Source organism: Echiichthys vipera, assembly GCF_963691815.1.
Source record: "Echiichthys vipera genome assembly, chromosome: 5".
Lineage (NCBI taxonomy): Eukaryota > Metazoa > Chordata > Actinopteri > Perciformes > Trachinidae > Echiichthys > Echiichthys vipera.
The window spans coordinates 22,406,984-22,425,572 of record NC_139830.1 but is presented as its reverse complement, the minus strand read 5'-3'; the positions used below and the strand labels follow the sequence as shown (position 1 = coordinate 22,425,572).

Here is an 18,589-nt window from a genome sequence, read left to right as displayed (position 1 = left end):
ATTTTCCCACTCATAAAGTATATCTTGCTGCTGCACAGAGTCTCTGCTCTGTGGCTTTGCCCCTCAGCACTGACGCACCCAATGAAAACAGAGCAAGCTCAAGGCTATGCAGCCCTACAGTTATAGGCTGGGAGCGCCCAAACCTTTGGTATAAATACCCAATGCTGAATCTATATTTAGTATGAGTTCCCCTTTGAAGAGAGGCCCAGTTTTGTCAGGGGAGATCGCGTCGCTGTGTAATTCCTGTATAGCTCCTTGCCACAGCCTCTTTCTCTGTACTTTTCATATTTGGGGTGAGCTGTTGTAATTCCAGTGCCAGACTATCTTTGAATAGAAGAGGCTCATTTACAATATTGATGGCTGGTCTTGTGCGGAGGGACTAAGGATGATTGAACAATCACGTCAGCTTACCATTCATTGGTAAAAGTCAAGCATCGCCCAGAGGTACGATTAGCAAACCCAATTACTTTCAGACTGTACTTACACTGTGGTGCTGCCTGCCTTGGGCTTACAGTTGTTTCTTTTATTAGTTCCATTCTTTATTAATCTTATCCTGACACCCTTTCTATCTCTCCCTGGCTGATATGCCCCCCCCCCCCCCCCCCCCCCCCCCAAGCACTGTTACAATGCTCATCTTAGTAGGGCTTTTGTTCTTTTTCCTGTAAAGAGGCTCAAATAGCAATATAATCAGACTTTTGTGGACTTGAAACATATTGGGCAGAGTTTTTTATTTCTCTGTGATCTGGCTTGCATGAAAATCTATAGAAATGTACCTCATTGCTTCAGTAGGTATCATTTGATGACAGTGATCTACTTTTTACTGTGTCAAGTCAGCTTATAAGATTATATTAGAGTGCATGATGTGGCATTGCAAAAAATGCCATATTGGCAGCTTTTTTTGTGGCACTAGGCAAATTGATTAGAGGCCATTGGCAGCAATGACTAACCAACAGTTTACAGATACAAATGCGTTCAACAGAGTTTCCAAAGATGGCTTTCACTAGTCTGTTTGGCTGTTGACGTCAGTTTGAGGTATTTCTTGGATTGAGATGTTAAGTGTTTACTGGTAGAGAGATACTGCCACAAATGGATCTATACATGCCAGTACTGTACAGTCTGCCTGCCAACTACCCTTCCATGTGCATAATCTAAGAAACTTTAATGCTCAGAAATGTGCAGTACAGAATCACACAACATTGAGATGCTATGCAGTGTGTAATAAACTCGATGTTGTGAGGCACTGTGGGATGTGATAAAACAGAATCCTGAGTGGACATTTTAAATCTATATCTTGACACTGTACTTTTAATGTTAATTTATTTAGGATGAATTAATGTAATGTTAATATGTTTTAAATAACAAAATGCCAGTTCTGAAATGTAGTGTAAGTTAATGCTAATGATTATTTTTTATAGTTTTATTCATAAGCTTTATATTGCATGCTGATCTAGCCCTAGTAAGTTCATTTTCATATGTGTATACTGCATATAACTCAACTTAAAAACAGATTTGGGCTTGAAGTCAAATGTGTTTTAAGGAAATGTACGTGTCTTCCACTGGGACCAAATCGTATAAAACCCAGTATTGACCTGGCTGGCAGATTTATAAAGATGGATGGGACAGAGGAGAATCTGGTGTTGGAGGGATATGAATGGAAATGGATGGGGTTAGCGGCTCTCCGGTGTAATAAAAGAAATGAAAGTAGTAATAGACTCTCAGTGAATTCCATTAGGGACACACTGACACTACACAAGCCATTCATTATGATGATGCTGTGAAGTGAGATATTTCATTGTGGAACCCAAAGCCTGGTGTGAAAGGGGACACTGAAGGATGGTTGGAGCTCAAAGGTCTGCCTCAACCTCATTTACTTCCGTTCTGTCCTGTTTCTATGGAGATTTGAGGCCTTTCAGCCAGCAAGCTTTTTATCCAGCAACCTTGAGCTTTTCTATGTAAACACTGACAGGCAGGAGCCCATTGACATCGTGTTTTTGAAATTGTGTACGATTTTCTAAGGGTATGTGGAAACTGAGTACGAAATTGATCTGTAATCTAAGCAGCATGTTTGGACTAAATTGAGTTTCTTCTGGATACACATTTGTCACATGGCAAAAGCAGCTCATGTAATTTGCAATGCTACCCCACTTGTGTATTAGCTTTTAATTGGTTTTCTCTTGCAATCTAATTTTCAATTACTGTGTCTCTTAAATGCACCCCTTCCTTTTGTAGGTGGAAAGGGTGGAAAGAAGAAGAAGACCAAGGGTGGCTCCAAACCCACTAAAGCCAATGGATCCAACTGGGCCAATGTTCCCCTCCCACCTCCCCCTGTTCACCCTCTCCCTGGCACTGAGATGGACCATTATCCCAATGAGCATCATGAAGGAGGAGGGTATGTCTACTAGGGCTTTAAACTAATATACAGTAGTATTGGAAATGAACAGTGTTCAGGACATGATAAAACATGATTGATGTTGCACAGTTTTAGTTTAACTTCATGATCAGATATTGAAGCCTTGCGCATTGCCCGACTTGGAATAGACAGGAAACTGACAAGGTTCTGGACGACACGGTGGTGTGGTGGTTAGCACTGTTGCCTCACAAAGAGAGGGTTCCTGGTTAAAATCCCTGCTGGGTTCCCTTCTGTGTGGAGTTTGCATGTTGTCTGCGTGGGTTCTCTTCGGCTTCCTCCCAAAGACGTGCACATATTTTTTTCTTAAAAAAAATTCTAAACTGTTAAATTTTGCACGACTAGCTATACAGTTTAGAGAATGTTATACAATAGATCCAAGACGAAACTGACAGAAGGCCAGAATTCAGAGAAAAAGTCACTAGGCATATTATAAATCTGTCTTCTACTTCAGCACCACAGACAGTAGTATTAATTTAATAGTCAGTTATTCAATTCAACTCATTCAGAGCCATGATCAGGGCCATAGATTCTAACCTGCACAAACATTCAGGATGGAAGGAATAATGAGTCAGGCAGACTAGACTAACATATTCAACTAAACTCTCTCTGTTACCAGGGGATGGAGAGGGGGGATTGCAGGTTAACAAGGGGCATGCATGAGGGATGGCCTCCCCCCTCATCTCCCCCCAAAATTGCCTACTAAATATTGGTAGATTTAGGTAAATGGTTAAAATATTATGTTGCAAATGTAATTTTGTAAATTTTGCTTGCAGCTAAACTTTTACATAAACCAATTGGGATAACAAAGGCAGTAGAAAACAATTGAAGTCTATATAATTTCCAACTATTTTATATATGTAAGCCCTGCTTGATAAATCTGAATACCTGTATTGTTATTTTTGTAAAATCTACATTATCAACATTAATAGACAGTAGCTTTGCAGTACACCCCCAATGTATACTGACTGTACCTCATGGAGATTGCCATCTCTGTTACATATGCAATTGAGCTTCCTCCTCTGACTACCTCAGTAGCAGAGAATCTAGTGTCTTGGCTGCTGGAATAAAACGATGGTGCCTGCCAACGTAAGCAACACCACACATTGTTGTTTGCAATAACAGGGTTCAGCTCTGTTTTCTCTGCAGTTAATTACTGTACTATTTTACATCTGGAGAAGGATCAATGTGTGTATGGTCTCCAAAGGCAGCCAGATATACACTTACACACTAAAACTCACATACAGATGGCTGCAGATCAAACTATCTGATCACGTCTGCAAGCTATGGGAGGACATCATGACTAGAAAATAAATAGTGGAGAAAAAAACACAATTTTCAAGTCTCCTGCTGCTACTAGCATGTAGACTGACAGATGGTTTCAGATTAATATATTTGCTGAATTCCACAGTGGGGGAAAATGATAATTGCATTGTTTTAGAAAGAGATGAGTGGTGTTATCCACCCCCGAGTCTGAAGTAGATTTAAAAAGCTGCCAAGTTCTTATAGATGCTTGATGCAAAAGCACTCACTTCTTAAATTTATTTATACACTAATTACATTACTTTTTTTAATCAGGTGATGCATTTTCACATTTAATTTAGTGTAATGAATCCAACAGAAGTTATTATACTCTCCTGTAGGCACAAACCTGACAGAGGCTTATTTAAGTGATCGTGTGTCTCTCTTTGGTCCAGTTGGTGTTATGTCCTCTCACTCCCATTTCCAATGTGGGAGAGTCATCTGCTTTAATAGGCTATCTGGCAAATGAACAGTCCTATACACTGTAAATCTGAGGCTGCTCTTAATGGCAGGAGATTAAAACAGTTATGTCCTATGGAGTGTGCATTGACAAATTTCTTTAATGAACATTTTCTTTATGGCTAGTATTATTTCAGCATGTATAAGCACAGCTATGACGAAGTGAAGCCTGACTACCTCCATAATTCAACTCAGGACTGTCATATAACACATTTTTCGGAAAGTTAGACAAGGTCACAAAGCTCGATGATAGAATATAGGAATGTATCGTAAAGTAGTTCTATTTTTACGAGGTCTGCTACTCCCTCCATTTATCAATAAGCATTTTTATATTATATCACAGACCTTAATGTAGTTCTTTTTCTGTCCATATGTATTTTCCAATTTATTTTCTCATTAAGCAAAGCCTTTAAATAAATGAGCTGTGTGTAAAATGTGTGATAGATGATGAGGATAAAGCGAAAACCATTAGTCAATTAACAGAAAATTAATCTGCAAATATTTTGATAATGAATAGAAAATTTGTGGAATTTTTTTTAAGCGAAAATGCCAAACATCCTCTGATTTCATTTACTTAACTGTTGGGATTTGCTGCTTTACTCTCAGTTATCAACATTGCCCAACATTTTGTTGACAAAATTATTAATCAAACAATGAAGATTAAACAGTAGTCAAAATTATTTTTTTTAACTTGCATCCCTAGATCAAGCTAAACATCTGATGCACAATTTCAACTGTGAGAACTTTTGTGCATCTCTTCTTATATCAGGTATGATAGCGATGGTTGGGGCCCGCCCATGCCTGTGCAGACCTATCTTCACCAGGGCTTGGAGGATGAGCTGGAGGAGGAGGAAGAAAGGGTTCCCACCCCGCCCATCCGAGGGGTTGCCTCTTCCCCAGCTGCTGTGTCCTTTGGACAGCAGTCCACAGCCACCCTTACTCCTTCACCCCGGGACGAGATGCAGCCCATGCTCCAGGCCCATTTGGATGAACTGACCAGAGCATACCAACTGGACATGGCAAAACAGACATGGTAAACACTGCAGTATTAACACTTTACATTAAAAAAATATCAATAAAGATATTGATATAAAAAAATACATTATAAAGACTTATATCTGATAATTTTGGACCCATAGTATTTAAGTCCCCTAGTGTTTATTGTTGTTGAAGGGAATATAGGTATACTACAGAATTGAAATACCTCTTTAAATATGCAATTATCTAATTTATGCCCATCTATCTATCTCTATATATACACTGTTTATCTATCTATATATAAGGTTTATATCTGTCTTGAGAGATATATTGTTATAGTTGATAATATATGCATTGTTGTCATTTTGAAATGCTTATTGTACATTCTGTTCTGTATGTATTGCTGCCAGGATTTATTTAGGTCCTGCAGTATTCTTCGTCAACTGTGTGTGCAGTGGAGATAAACCCATTAATCATGTAATTTTAATGGACCCGCGCTACCACTTAGGCGACTACTGTATTTTGCTCACTCTTAGAGACACAATTTTTACCCACGGTTGTTTATTCCCCCCACACCCATGCAGCATATTCCATTGTTGTTGTGCTCATGCAAGTCAGATGAAGGCCATGCCTCATTGTGTCGGCAACGCAGAGCGAATGAGAGAATGGCATTCATTCATAATAGTGAAGTGTAGGGGTGACAGGGATGCCTTGTCAGGAAGGAGATGTCATGTTACCCAGTAATGACTATGTTGGTTAGAGAGCATCTCTGACAACACCAGAGGGCCAGTAATTACAACCAATTCCCACTCCCAAACCGCGTCAAAGACATTGCACTCCTCAAACAAATGCGGCTGTCAGTAGAACGGGTTGCCACTGTGGTGAAAGCCATGTGTCGACAGGCCTGGAGAGCATGCCTTTGTACCATCCACAGCAGCAATTAACGGGTCATTGTGTTAGCATGTTAGCAGCAACGTAGAATTAGTGGAATCGTCCAAATGTATGCAGCAATTCACATATGAAAGAAGTCTCTAGAATTAGCTCAACATTTCCACATCCTTATTTCTTCGCCATCCTGCTGCATAGAATCTACTGAATATTCCCTTTATTCTCTCTATATTCCACATTCCTCCACATTCCTTGATATATTTCTGTTTGTGGATTCCAGCACAGTAATATTCTGTCTCTTTCTCTTCCCAGGCACATGCAGGTGGGCTCTCTTCCCCCCCAGGCTCCAGCCCCTCCAGTGGGCTATGTGTCGAGCACAATGGTTTCTGACCTGGAGACTGACCTGCCTGATGAGGATGAGGAGGATGATGAAGAGGAGGAGGATGAAGGCTATGGAGCCAGGCATCCCCGCGGCATTGAGCACACACCAGGGTCTAGTATGGACAACCTCGACAGCTCTTTAACAGGTGAGGCTGATTCTGACTATTGATGCACTTTTTTTTTTTTGTTGAGTGTTGGAGTACCACTATTTGCCCAAATCCAAGCTTTAAATGGACTTTCCACTTAAAGGTTGCAATTTGATTCAAGTTTCAATTTAAGCTTAAATATCGTGACAACGTTAGACTTACCAAGTCTTTTATCGAGAGACTAAAACTTACACTCAAAATGTCATCCACATTTTCAAATTTTTGTTTGTGTAATATAATCAATATATTTTGGGAAAAACGTACCACACCAAGGCTCTGTGTTTAAATGTAATTCATTCAAAATGGGGGAATCACAATCTTGCTTTTGATTCTGATGATTGAACTTGAAAGAAGAAAGAAGAACTAAAATTATGACACCTCTAGTATTTTTAACCACATTGTAATGTATTCAAATCCAGTATTTGTTGTGCTTTAAATGCCATATTTATAATTATATTTCTTTGTTTTTTACTTTGTTCTAATGACTCTAAATGGGAAAACATTTGTTTCCCATAGTTGCTACATATTGTCTCACAGTAAGTGGATTGTTGTTCATGACATGCTCTTCATCAGTTTTCTATGCATACATTTTTATATGAACATGCTTACTGAACGTACCTCAATCAAGTTTTTTAAGCACTTTTGGCAGACTCTTGGAAATTATAATTATCATTTCCAAAAAAGAGATAAGAAAGTCCATGAATTTTAAACAGGATAGTGAGAGGGAAATTAAGAGGGGGGAGAGTCGCAAGGCGAGCAGGAGAGAGTGACTGTGATTTAACTTGCACACAGCACCGGAGCCAGTGTCACCCATATCTTCCTGAGGAGATTTGAAATAAATTTCATGTGCGGCATATTCCATTGCAAACTAGAGGCACCATTTCCATTTTTTTTACAACTCACTGAAAACTTTTACAGCCGTCTATCGGGGGGACATATGAAGGGCATGACATTGCAGCGGCAGAGCTGGTTTCTGGACTGCTGCTCTCATACAGACCAGACCACACTATCCATCTGTAATCCAAGGCTAAAACTGGAGGGATATTTCTGAAAAGTGTGTTATCATGCACTATAAGGATAGGTTGTGATACAAAATGCTGGTGTTGAGTAACCCCATGGAACTGTGTATCTACCAGGTATTTCAATAAAGTCTGTAAATTCTGAAAAAATAATAAATTCATGGATGGAAAGAAATGGGGAGCGAACATAAAATATACTGTCTTTGGAGGTAGAGGAGCTGAGCCGGTTGAGAGGGAAAGCATAAGAATAAGAGAGTTGACAGCGCTGCTTGTTGGTCTACCCTGTCAGTGGCAGCCCTAAAGAGTAGTTTTCCATCGGATGATGGAACAGTGGTTTTGGTTACGCTGACACATGCTACTGCTGATGTATTTAGAGGAATATAAAGCAGCAACTGGGCTCTAATCTACTACATCTCTCCTCCACTGTATTTCTCTGAAGACAGCACTATTTCTTCTTATCTCTCTGCAAGTCTGCCTCACACCCCATCATTTTACAACACAGACACAGTCCCAGCTCCAGGGTTAGCAGGAGGAAGAGAGGAAGATCTCTGAGATTTATTGTGGCCACCATTTTGAAGCTATACAAATAGGGGAGGGTAGGAGTAAGATTACTGTCGAGCCTCGCTTGATAGATTGGTCATTGTTTAATAATATGGAAATAGGTCTGTTTTCATAATGTACAACTAAAGGCCTGTAAATCAAATGTTTTTATTGATGCTCAAGGAAAAAAAAAGCCTTCTCCTCTGGGGCCATTTTTCTCCAGCAGATTGTCTGCACAGACTTTCACAGATAAATGTAAATCCTGATGTTGTGCTGGGTACTGCAGAGCCATGTCTTGCATGGGCCAGAGAGACAAGTTAACACATTGGTATAACGTGGCTTTGTGTGTAGGCGTTATAGGTCATGTAAAGCTGAGATGTGGTAGCATTGAGGTTCTTAGCCTACAATGAGCATAAAGCCAGGCTGTTCGAGGCGATTACTCTCCCATAAAGCCTTGCCAGGTTTGTGAGGAGCAGGGTCAGGTCTCCTGACGGCAGGTAGAGACGGGGGTGGGGGTGTGTGTGTGTGGGGGGGGGGGATTTTCCTGCTTAACGACATGCATATTAGGGTTTCCGTCAGTATAAATCAGTTTTAGTGGTAGAAGAGATCTGGACGGGGTTTTATTGCCCCCAACCCTCTCCCATTTACTGGCCTTTCTCTAACAGTGCATAGAGCACGGGGGGTGTCAGCTAGTGGTTTTTTGGAGTGCATGGATTGGCCCATTGTTCTGATTCAAGACACGATAAAATGACAGACCTGTAGTGCAAATCTTTGTCTGGAGCTACAGGGAAAAAAATTGATTTCTAGGGCAAAAAGAAAACTTGATTGAATTTTTATCAAATTATGTGACAATGATCACAGTTTGATTGGACTGCTATTTCTGCGAACAGAAGTGCTCCAGAGGTTCGGCGGTAGAAAGTGGCAGTTAGTGCAACTGAAAAGTCATTCTGTGATGTGATTTGCTGAGGCAGTGTTCCTTCGCTGAGCTGGAGGAGTTGGAAGCTTCAGTGCTTTCGCTGGCACTGCCTATACTTCAATATCAGCTCTATTCTTTGTGGGAGGATTGGACCAGATGGAATTGCTGTCTTTCTTTCTTAGAGAAAAACTCTTAGAAAAGAATTTCAAAGAAAATAGGGAGGCAAGAGGGAGGGCTCAAAATAGTTACTGGATTTCAGGTAGTGCTGTAAAAATGGGTCGTGTAAGGGGTTCTCTCCCTTATGCAAGCTTATATTTTAAAGGTGTTTCCATTAATCTGTGAAAATTTGACTGCAATAGGAGTGGAAATCTGTTGCAACTTAAGCTGTTGAAGGTGCAATTCCCTGAAATTGCATCCAGTGACTGAGTAAGCAACTCCATGAGATATATAATTCAAGATGCAGAGACTCACACAAATGAAGAGGTTAGAAAACTCTTTGAAAGAGATTTCCCACTGCATCTGAATAAATAACCCACACTCATATTATTTGAAATGTTAAATGTGATATTGCATTGCATAGAGAAGCACCATCTGAGACACCAAACTCTAAATACTGCAGCTAACATGTGTGAGTTGTGTTCTTTAGAATCTCTGATCTCTGCCAACCTTCCTGGCCAGGATTATGCCACCTTTTGTATATTCCTGACCTTTTATAAATGCTGCTGCTAACTTTTTGTACCCTCACACCTCCCCAGTTCTCTGTTACACCAGTCTGGTCAATCGCATCACTCTTGTGTTCTGTGTGAGGGAGCGATAGAGTGTGTGAGTAGAGCACTTGGGTTTATGCCACTTGAGCAAAGTGTGCCAAACCAGGCCCACTGAAAGCTGTCACATTAGCCGACTGTTCTCCATGTTTTTGCTTGCCAAAGTAGCGTATTTTTTATTGGCAGGCTGATGCTTTTTTTTTAAAGTGCTGGCCAAGTTTTTCATGTGAAGAAAAAATACAGTAGCACAGATGTATAAGCCAAAATTCTTATGAAATGTACACATCTTTCTTATGTGTACTGATTTTATCTTCCACCTTTTCATAATCTTTAAAGTAGCACACATGAGTACATGTGTCTAAAACTACAACAGCTCTAAGTGAGATACCTTGATTTTGATTCTATTAAAAATCTATCTTTTCTTGAAAATATTTTAGACTGTGGTGGCTGGGCATTTTTTAAAGAAACATAAAGAAAACTGTGTGTTCATAACGCCAGGTGTTTGATTGATGTGTGTGTGTGTGTGTGTGTGTGTGTGTGTGTGTGTGTGTGTGTGTGTGTGTGTGTGTGTGTGTGTGTGTGTGTGTGTGTGTGTGTGTGTGTGTGTGTGCAATATATGCTTTGCATGTGTTTGTAGTAGATGAAAGAGGACAGGCCAGAACAAAATGGCTATACAAAAGCACTCACCTGCAAGAACAGAAGTGCCCTGCAGCAAATTTGAAATCTTTTAAGTATAGGAGGTTGATATTACCTCTTTTTTATAAGATCACTCAATACATTCATCCATCTAAATGTAGCACAGTACAGGTGTTCAAAATGTCAGATCACATGTCTATAAAGGTTATAGCCACTGAGCTGAAAAGTATGAACATGATGTGATTGAATTTGGGCGTTTTAAAAAAGGAACAAAAAAGAAATAATTCCCTCACACATAGTTCAACACAATCCAACACACTCACATTCGCTGAAACATGTGGTATTTCACAGGGTCCATGGTGAATGGGTGGGGCTCAGCCTCGGAGGATGACCGTAATTTCTCCAGCCATAGGTCCAGTTATGGCAGTTCGTCTGATGGCTCCATCTTTACTCACTGCAGTTTTGCCCAGGCCCTGGTGGCCGCTGCAGACAAGGCAGGCTACCGTCTGGAGGGCACTAGCCTCAGCAAGAGAGGTTGGTGTGTGGAGACCAGCTACACACTGCTAGGCTGGAACTTCTACCAGTGGCAGATGATTTGTTCCTTTCTGCTCTGATTCTTGTTCTTGATGTTGAATTTCCTCTCTGCTGCTTGTGGACACTGTGCCCAGGGTGTGCATGGCACCTGTTGTATATGGCTTGACTGCCAATATCTCCCTATCCTCTACTTTAACTCAGTCCCTCTATAACACATTTGGCTTTGCACTCTGGGTTTCTTGGATTAAATGCATAATAATTGGGTGGAATGTTATACTTGCAACCTTTTACAGACTTCTGCCAAAATGCTTTTTCCTCTAATGAAAACATTTGCCTTTGTTTTCTAATAGGTTTTTGAATCTTGATTGATAACCTCTACCCTTCTTGATGACAGCCTCAGCTTCAGTGTCTAGGCATTGGCTCCTTAATGTCTTTATTAACCAGCTGGCTTGTGGTCCTGTATCCGTCTTGCAGGTAAAGGCTTGTCCCACAGGCCCCGTCCCAGCAGTCCATTCTCAACAGATGGCAGCACAGTCGGCACACACAGCTTGGGCCACCAGAGGGCCACCAGGCCCACACGCAAACCCCGAAGCCAGGGCACAGCACCCCACCGAAGAGACGCTGGTGTAGACGGTGAGGCAGCGACTGAAACCACATTTTAAATAGTTTATATAGAAAGTTCCCTAAAACATCTGTTGTTTTATAAACTAGGAGGAGCTCTATCAATATGTAATATTCTGTTGGATGCCAATGTGTCTGGACATGACTAGAGTAAAGATTCTTTTTCATTTATGGCTTCGGTTGATTCATCCTGCGGGTTTCCCCTTCGGCACAGACCTACCTCCTCCCCCTGAGCCTCCCCCCTGTCAGGGGCAGGGCCGTATCCAAGGGGCCCGCAGTGTAAGCAGCATGGTACCCCCTACAGATAGGAAGGCTTCATCTCTAGAGCGCGCACCTATGTCAGGACCCCTGTCTGGCCCTGATGACATGAAGAGCTCCATTGACAGACAAACACGCACTTCTCTGGAACATCATCATCGCCAGGCTCAGGACAGGCTGGGCTCCATGGACCGAGCTGATGACGGGCGCAGGGGACACAAAACAGGTACGGTTAGAACAAGACCAAAGTCTCCCGGCAAACAGCCCTTTGAAGTTGTTACACACGCTAATGCTAATGTTAGCATGCAATGTAAAGGGATAGTTTGGCCGTTTGGAAGTGGGGTTGTGTAGGATTATTATCAATAGTCAGTGTATTACCTACAGTAGATGACAATCAAATGGCAGGGGTACCGACACGGAAGCTCAGTATTTTAGCCACCTACAAAAAGGCCAATCTAAAAAATTCAACTTCTGTTTAAAGGTATGCTTAGTTTCGAATATTGTCATCACTTTACCTTTCTGTCAGACAGGTTTTCCTACAGTTTCCACAGGAATTTCTCCTGTCTCTCTCTCATTTGGCCTTTCTGTGTCCCTCTGCAAAAGTTCTTCTTTATACTCAGATCATCCTCTTGTCTCCACATCGAACAGCATTTTGTTGTTGCAGTATGTTCTTTATTCCATAAACCGTGGAAAATCTGACTCAACAGCTGGTTAACTGAGTAATACAGTGAGTGGCACAGTTGCACTAATGCATAGGGATATGTTGAGAAAATGTAGTGCCAAATGATTAGGTTGTCTGATGGCAAGGTAAAGCAGTTAAAATATTTTACACATAGTGTACACATGAGCTGATATTGTTTTCTTTTTGGTGGGCCTTTTGTTAAGGTGACTAAAGTAGGATATATGCCTATATCTATATCAAAATTTTAACGTCATGCTATTTTAGCATTAAACTGAAAGTCGGTTGAGGCTTACAGTAATTTGGTCATTAGGTTTTTAAAGTACTGTATGTTTTCATGAGATAATTTAATCTGTACCAAATATTTTTTTTTTCTGTAGTGCACTCTCAGCTTTACATAATCAACAACTCTAACAAAATTATGCGTAATATATCCCAGTTCTGCTCCACTTACCAAACAAACAGAATCCATAAAATGATTTTGCTTACGTCCAATGATTCATTGATAAGGAAATAATACATTTAAGCTTCACATTCTAAACAAGTGGACATTTTCCTGTTCATTCATTAATTGCAGTATAGCAAGAAAACAACAAGGACACTTTGACAGTGAGGGATTTTTCAGTTCTTGTGTTGAAGTTAGCTTTCATGCTGTGTTGAGGCTGGGCTCCCATGAACAGATTGCACTGTCTGCCACTTGCTCTGGTTTCCAGAATGTCCCCCTCTGCCTCCCCAATGCCCCTGTAACTGTTGCCAATATCATCCTGATCCGCTCCAAGTAAGGCAGGAGGCCCCAGCTACTGAAAATGTGCTCTAATCGCTTCGGCTTTCTTTCCTCAAACAAACAGCCGCCACTCTACACCCCATCTGTGTGTGTCTGTGTCCATGTGTATGTGACCATAAAAGTTCTCCATGCTGTGCACCCTGCCCTTTTTGTGCCAGGACAGTTCATCTGAGACTGTGAGACAAAGACAGGTACCACAATCAGCATCTATACAAAAAAAAACCTATAGGTGAATTCCAATATGTGTCAGAGGGTTGACTGATATACAGTAGAATCCACTGGGGTCGGGGGAGACTCTATTACAGTCATTAGCGGAGCAGTGGGGAGCGGTTTGATGAGATTTCACGCAACGATAGCGACTGCTGAGGGTCAATGTTATGTTGCCCTGCAGCAGGGGGTGCCACAGCAGCCAGTGGTCCCTCTGTTATTGTATTTACCCCCTCATAAGGCTGGTTGCTGCAAGGCCATGTGTGAGGCTGAGAGTCCTCTCTGTGGCACGCCCTGGCATAGCCTGTTGGCACTGCCACTCTGCAGATGTCAGGGAGAGAGGGGTGGTTCACAAAGTGCCCTTTGTCTCCATGCATCGTATGTTAGATGTGTTTCACTGCAACAATAGAAGGCACGTGTTGTGTGTACTTTTCAAATTTTTTGTATGCCTTTCTATCCCTCTGTGTTCTCAGAGGACGGATGTCTGCCATACAACAAACCATCCTTTCCCTCCCCTGGTGCCCACAGCTCCTCTGGCACAGCTTCCTCCAAGGGCTCGACAGGGCCACGAAAGGCAGAGGGTCCGCGACAGCCACAACAATGGACCGCCACAGAGCACGCTGAATTCCTGGGGACCAACGGACAGGCACAGTACTCGGGAGAGTTATGTGAGTAATTACAGATTTTACAGCAGTGTTTTACGATATGCAACACTGCATGTATAGTGAAAAAAGTCCAATGTGCAGTCTAACAGTTCTGCTCACAATTTCACTGGGACAACCAAACTCGGGGAGGTTAAAGCACCTGGCTGTTGTTCGCTAAGTAGTTACAGCACATAACTCTCTGTAAAAGTGTTGTTTTAAAATAGTTTATTTCTGTGTCTTTAAATAAATCTTCCATTTCTCAACTTTGAAGCATTTTTTTTTATTTTCCTTTCATCTCACAGAGTGATCTGCCTGGGATGTGGACTGGAGAAAACCCGGTCTGTCCTTGAAAGATTGACGCCCTCCTTGTTGGGGCAATGAACTTTGTCCTTACCTGTGTGTTCTCAGAGGGAAGGAGATCAGCAGATGGCACTGCAGAGAAAAGCAGTGTCACAGAACTGTAAATGCGATGTATAGACACAGACATACTGTACATCTCACTATGTTTTCGTCCTTGAGAAAATATTTTCCACCTCCTACCTTACTGTAATTTCTTTTTGTTAGAAAAAGGCAAGTAAAAAAAAAAAAGAAAACATCTATACAAGAACACATTTTCTGGTAACGGCCCTTGAGAAAAAGGGACTTTTGTTTCCTGTAAATATATTCTTTAACTTGTTGTTGCATTGCTATGCAAGCCTAATTCAGTTTGAGCTTTTTATTTCCATATACAGGAACAGTTGGTTTTATCTGGTTATTTGTATTATATGTGAATTGAGTGGCTGTTGTGCCATAAAATAATTGTTTTATAATCCATTGTTTGTTAATAGTTCTCATTAATTGTTATCATTATTATTATTAATTATTTGTTTGCACTGCAATTTTTGGTGATAAGCACAAAAACATAGCTCCTGCTGACATGAAGAACCGGAAGAATATGTGAAGAGGAGTTTCTGTACTGTAAAGTAAAGAGAAGAAAATTATATACTAATGTACAGAGAGATATTAAAGAGTACGGCTTTGCTCACAGACAGCAACATATAAGGCACCCATTCCCATAGTTGAGACTAATAGGGTGACAGACACACACATAGGTACCCTAGGCTCTGAAGGGCAGATATGAGGCTGAGAGAACTGTACCCAGAGGATACTGTATTACTGTAGGTGACGAGTTGATTATTTAATTCCTAAAGAACTTTTCTAAAACAATAGGTTGATAACAGAAAGATTAAGTGGTCAATGCTTTGGGCAACTCCAGGCATTGCTTGGTTTTTTCAAGTTTTGTTTTTATGATTTACTTCCATAATAATTTTACTACGCTGAGTTTATGCTCCTCATTCAGTATAACAGCACACAAACCATAAAACAGCCAAAAGGGAGGAGGAGTCAGTGAAATCAGTCCACATGCTGTACTTCAGTCATAGCACTTACAGAGGCAGCTTTATGATTCCTCTGTAGCCTTAACAGGTAAGCAGACATCACAAAGGAGTATTTATTGGGGTAGGTAGCAATTCTACTCCTAAACCTGCCTAAAATATCAGTGGAGCAACATAATTTGTTTACATCTTTTATGTTTTGAATTTTATGTCTTGAGTTCCATTATTTTAATATTGGTTGCTGTTTAGAGCACTTACTGGTTTATGTTTGTTATATTATTTGTGGTGCAGTATCATCCAAGAAAACAACACATTGACCTGTTGGGTCCAGCTAAGTTCTGTTAAAAAATTAGGTAGATCTATTAAAGCATGTGGTGCTCTAAAGGTTGGTGCCTCAGTTACTGATACACTATGGTCAGCACAGCCTTGTGTTGGTAACTTTGAGAAGAAATGGTGTGTGTGTGTGTGTACAATTTACGGTGTAGCTTTGAGTCACTATGTGATCCCAAACGGTGTCATGATAATGGAATAATGGAGAAAAGCCTTGTATATTAACGAGCAGGTCCCACTGCCTCCATGTCTACAGCCACAGTGTGGAGCAGAACACTTTCTGTCTGCCTGACCGCCACAAAACACACTTATTATCTGCCGCTTTCGACATCTCAACCTCTGAATCTCAATTTTTCCTCTTTTCAGACAATGTTTTTATAAGTTGTTTTGTTTTGTTTTTTAAATGAAAAGCTTGTTTCTTTGTATGCCTTTTATGGACTCCAAAACGCTGCTTACAACAATGTTTTCAATATTAACGTTCAGGATTTTTGTGGTTCAATGGCTGTTTGTTTTGTCTTTTTTGTACTGCTAATGTTCATAAAAGGGGGATGGAATCTAAAGGCCGTCAGATACTGTTGTACTGTTGTCGTCATGCCATTGTCATTTTTATATCATCCACCCAGTGGCCAGTGTTCTGGAAATGAGGTGCAAAGAGTATCTCAGGTTATTTTACATTCTGGTGGTGTTTATGTATGTGTATATATGTGTATATATCCATATGCATCTCCACTTGATTATGCCATTCCAATTTCATTAACAAAATATCCCTCTCATGTCAGATTCTGTCGTCCCCTCTTTTTTTTCCCGCTGTGGATTTTGATTCTGAGTATAATGTGCTGGTTCATTCACCTAAAGACAAGATGTCAGTAAAAGAACATACCAAATTAAGATTGATATTTCTAATGTCTAATGCGTTTTAGTGTCTCTTTAATACTCATTGTTTTCTTTAAAATCACAGTGTCGTTTTGTATTTATTAAAATGATAATAAAAGTATATTGTGAAATATGCATAAAGATTCATGGAATATAAAATGTGTTTTTTGTTCCTTGTAAAGTTTGCTGTCAGAGCCGAGCAGCGAGGCCATAAGGAGATGATAGGCACACTGTGCTCACAACTTGGTGAAGTTCCGGGTCAGTAGTCGTCTGAGTCACTCTTCGTCCTGCATGTTCACCGCACTGCTCCTCTCATGTCAAAACGAAAGAAACTTAAAACCTTTTTGAATACAAGGAGCAAAAACGCTCACAATTTGCTTGTAAAGACAATAGAGAAAACGTCTTTTTGGAAGGATGAAAGAACTTTGGCTTTCCCTCTCTTTTGTTCATTTTCTCAATATTGTTGATTCTTTGTAGCCTATCTGTGTGTTGCCTTTTTGCTATAAAAACAGAAACATTAAAAATTACAAAAAGAGAAAATTGTTGGGTGAAGTCTTTCTGTACAGTGTAGGGTGAGGTGACACTCCGATCCATTGCCATTTCTACCGTACAGTACATTCTGCATTTTTTTTTCCTGTAAACCACCTTCTGTATTCACTTGCATGTCCTTGTCCAAGAAGAGAGTGAATTAAGAAAATAAACTTTTACAGTCTCATTCCCATGTCCTGTAAAATAAATTCATGTTCTTTTATTTCCTTGTACCCGGATCAATATCAAATAAAATATTTTTGAAAAATGAAAATGCCTAAAATGTCTTTAATAGAAAAACTTCTGAACAGGGTAATTGATGAGTCCAAATTGGGTGTAAAAAAATAATTTGTCTCTTCAATTAAATTTTATTTATAATGCCAAATCATCACAAAAGTTATCTCAAGACATGTCCATAAAGAGTAGGTTCACACACTATGATTTATTTATGGTTTAGAGAGACCCAACATTTCCCCATGAGTAACAGCAAGTCCCACTGTAGCAAAACCTTCCTGTTATATATGTTTGTGCAGACTACTCCCTTATATTGCAGCTACAGCAACATAAAAAATGGCAAGTTTGTCTGTTTATCCAAAAACATGCCCCCTCTGAAATCTCGATAGTGTTTGACTCAGCAACAATGTGTGTGTAGTAATTTTGTGCACACTGTGTGTGTACAGTATGTGAAAGAGCTCCTGACTCAGCTGTGCTTTTTATGTCAAACCAATCCCTGCCTTGATCCTTCAAGAGGAGCAGCTTCAAACACTAATCAAAATCTCCTAAATCAATGAGACAGGCAGCTTGCTTTCAAGCTCCCTTACTTGAAGCTCGCAGTGAAATAACTTATGAAAGAAATGCAAAACTTATTATGTGCAAATGAACAAATCGTATCTATATTTCTCCATCAAACATTTTCCAAATTGCAATACCTGGTTATGACTGAGTTGTCAGCTGAGCAGTGCACTGTGCGAGTAGTTTTGCTGGTATAAATTTCTTCAGGAAATGTCGAAGTTGTGGAGGGACACCCTAAATGGTCTGCGTGGGGAGACTGTCAGGGAGTTGTTGCAACATCTACTTAGTGCCCATGGGATTACTTTTTACTGGTGCGCCCGAGTAGCCAAATGGTTAAAGTGCAAACCATATAACTGCAATGCCTCTAGTTCAATTCTAGCTTAAATGCTGAAAAAAATAACCTTTACAAAAAAGGATTAAAGAAGGCCAGCTGTTTGTGGGATTTGGCCCCTGGGATGGAAGCTCTGCAGCGCAAGCCTTAAGCCCCTTGAAGTGTTTTAGCTGCGATGGCTGTCTCACAAGGTTGTGTT

At 40.5% G+C, this 18,589-nt stretch overlaps 1 protein-coding gene across 1 annotated transcript in view; it reads left to right on the top strand.

The window, feature by feature from the left end:
- Positions 1–16,884, top strand: part of robo2 (roundabout, axon guidance receptor, homolog 2) — a 161,864-nt gene extending 144,980 nt beyond the window's left edge. The window contains exons 23-30 of the mRNA XM_083914258.1: positions 2,230–2,389; positions 4,938–5,201; positions 6,347–6,561; positions 10,788–10,970; positions 11,445–11,603; positions 11,806–12,075; positions 13,993–14,187; positions 14,466–16,884. Coding sequence (XP_083770384.1) covers positions 2,230–2,389; positions 4,938–5,201; positions 6,347–6,561; positions 10,788–10,970; positions 11,445–11,603; positions 11,806–12,075; positions 13,993–14,187; positions 14,466–14,467 — 1,448 coding nt within the window. The 3' untranslated portion in view covers positions 14,468–16,884. The remainder of the gene's footprint in view (positions 1–2,229; positions 2,390–4,937; positions 5,202–6,346; positions 6,562–10,787; positions 10,971–11,444; positions 11,604–11,805; positions 12,076–13,992; positions 14,188–14,465) is intronic.
- Positions 16,885–18,589: the final 1,705 nt, after the last annotated feature.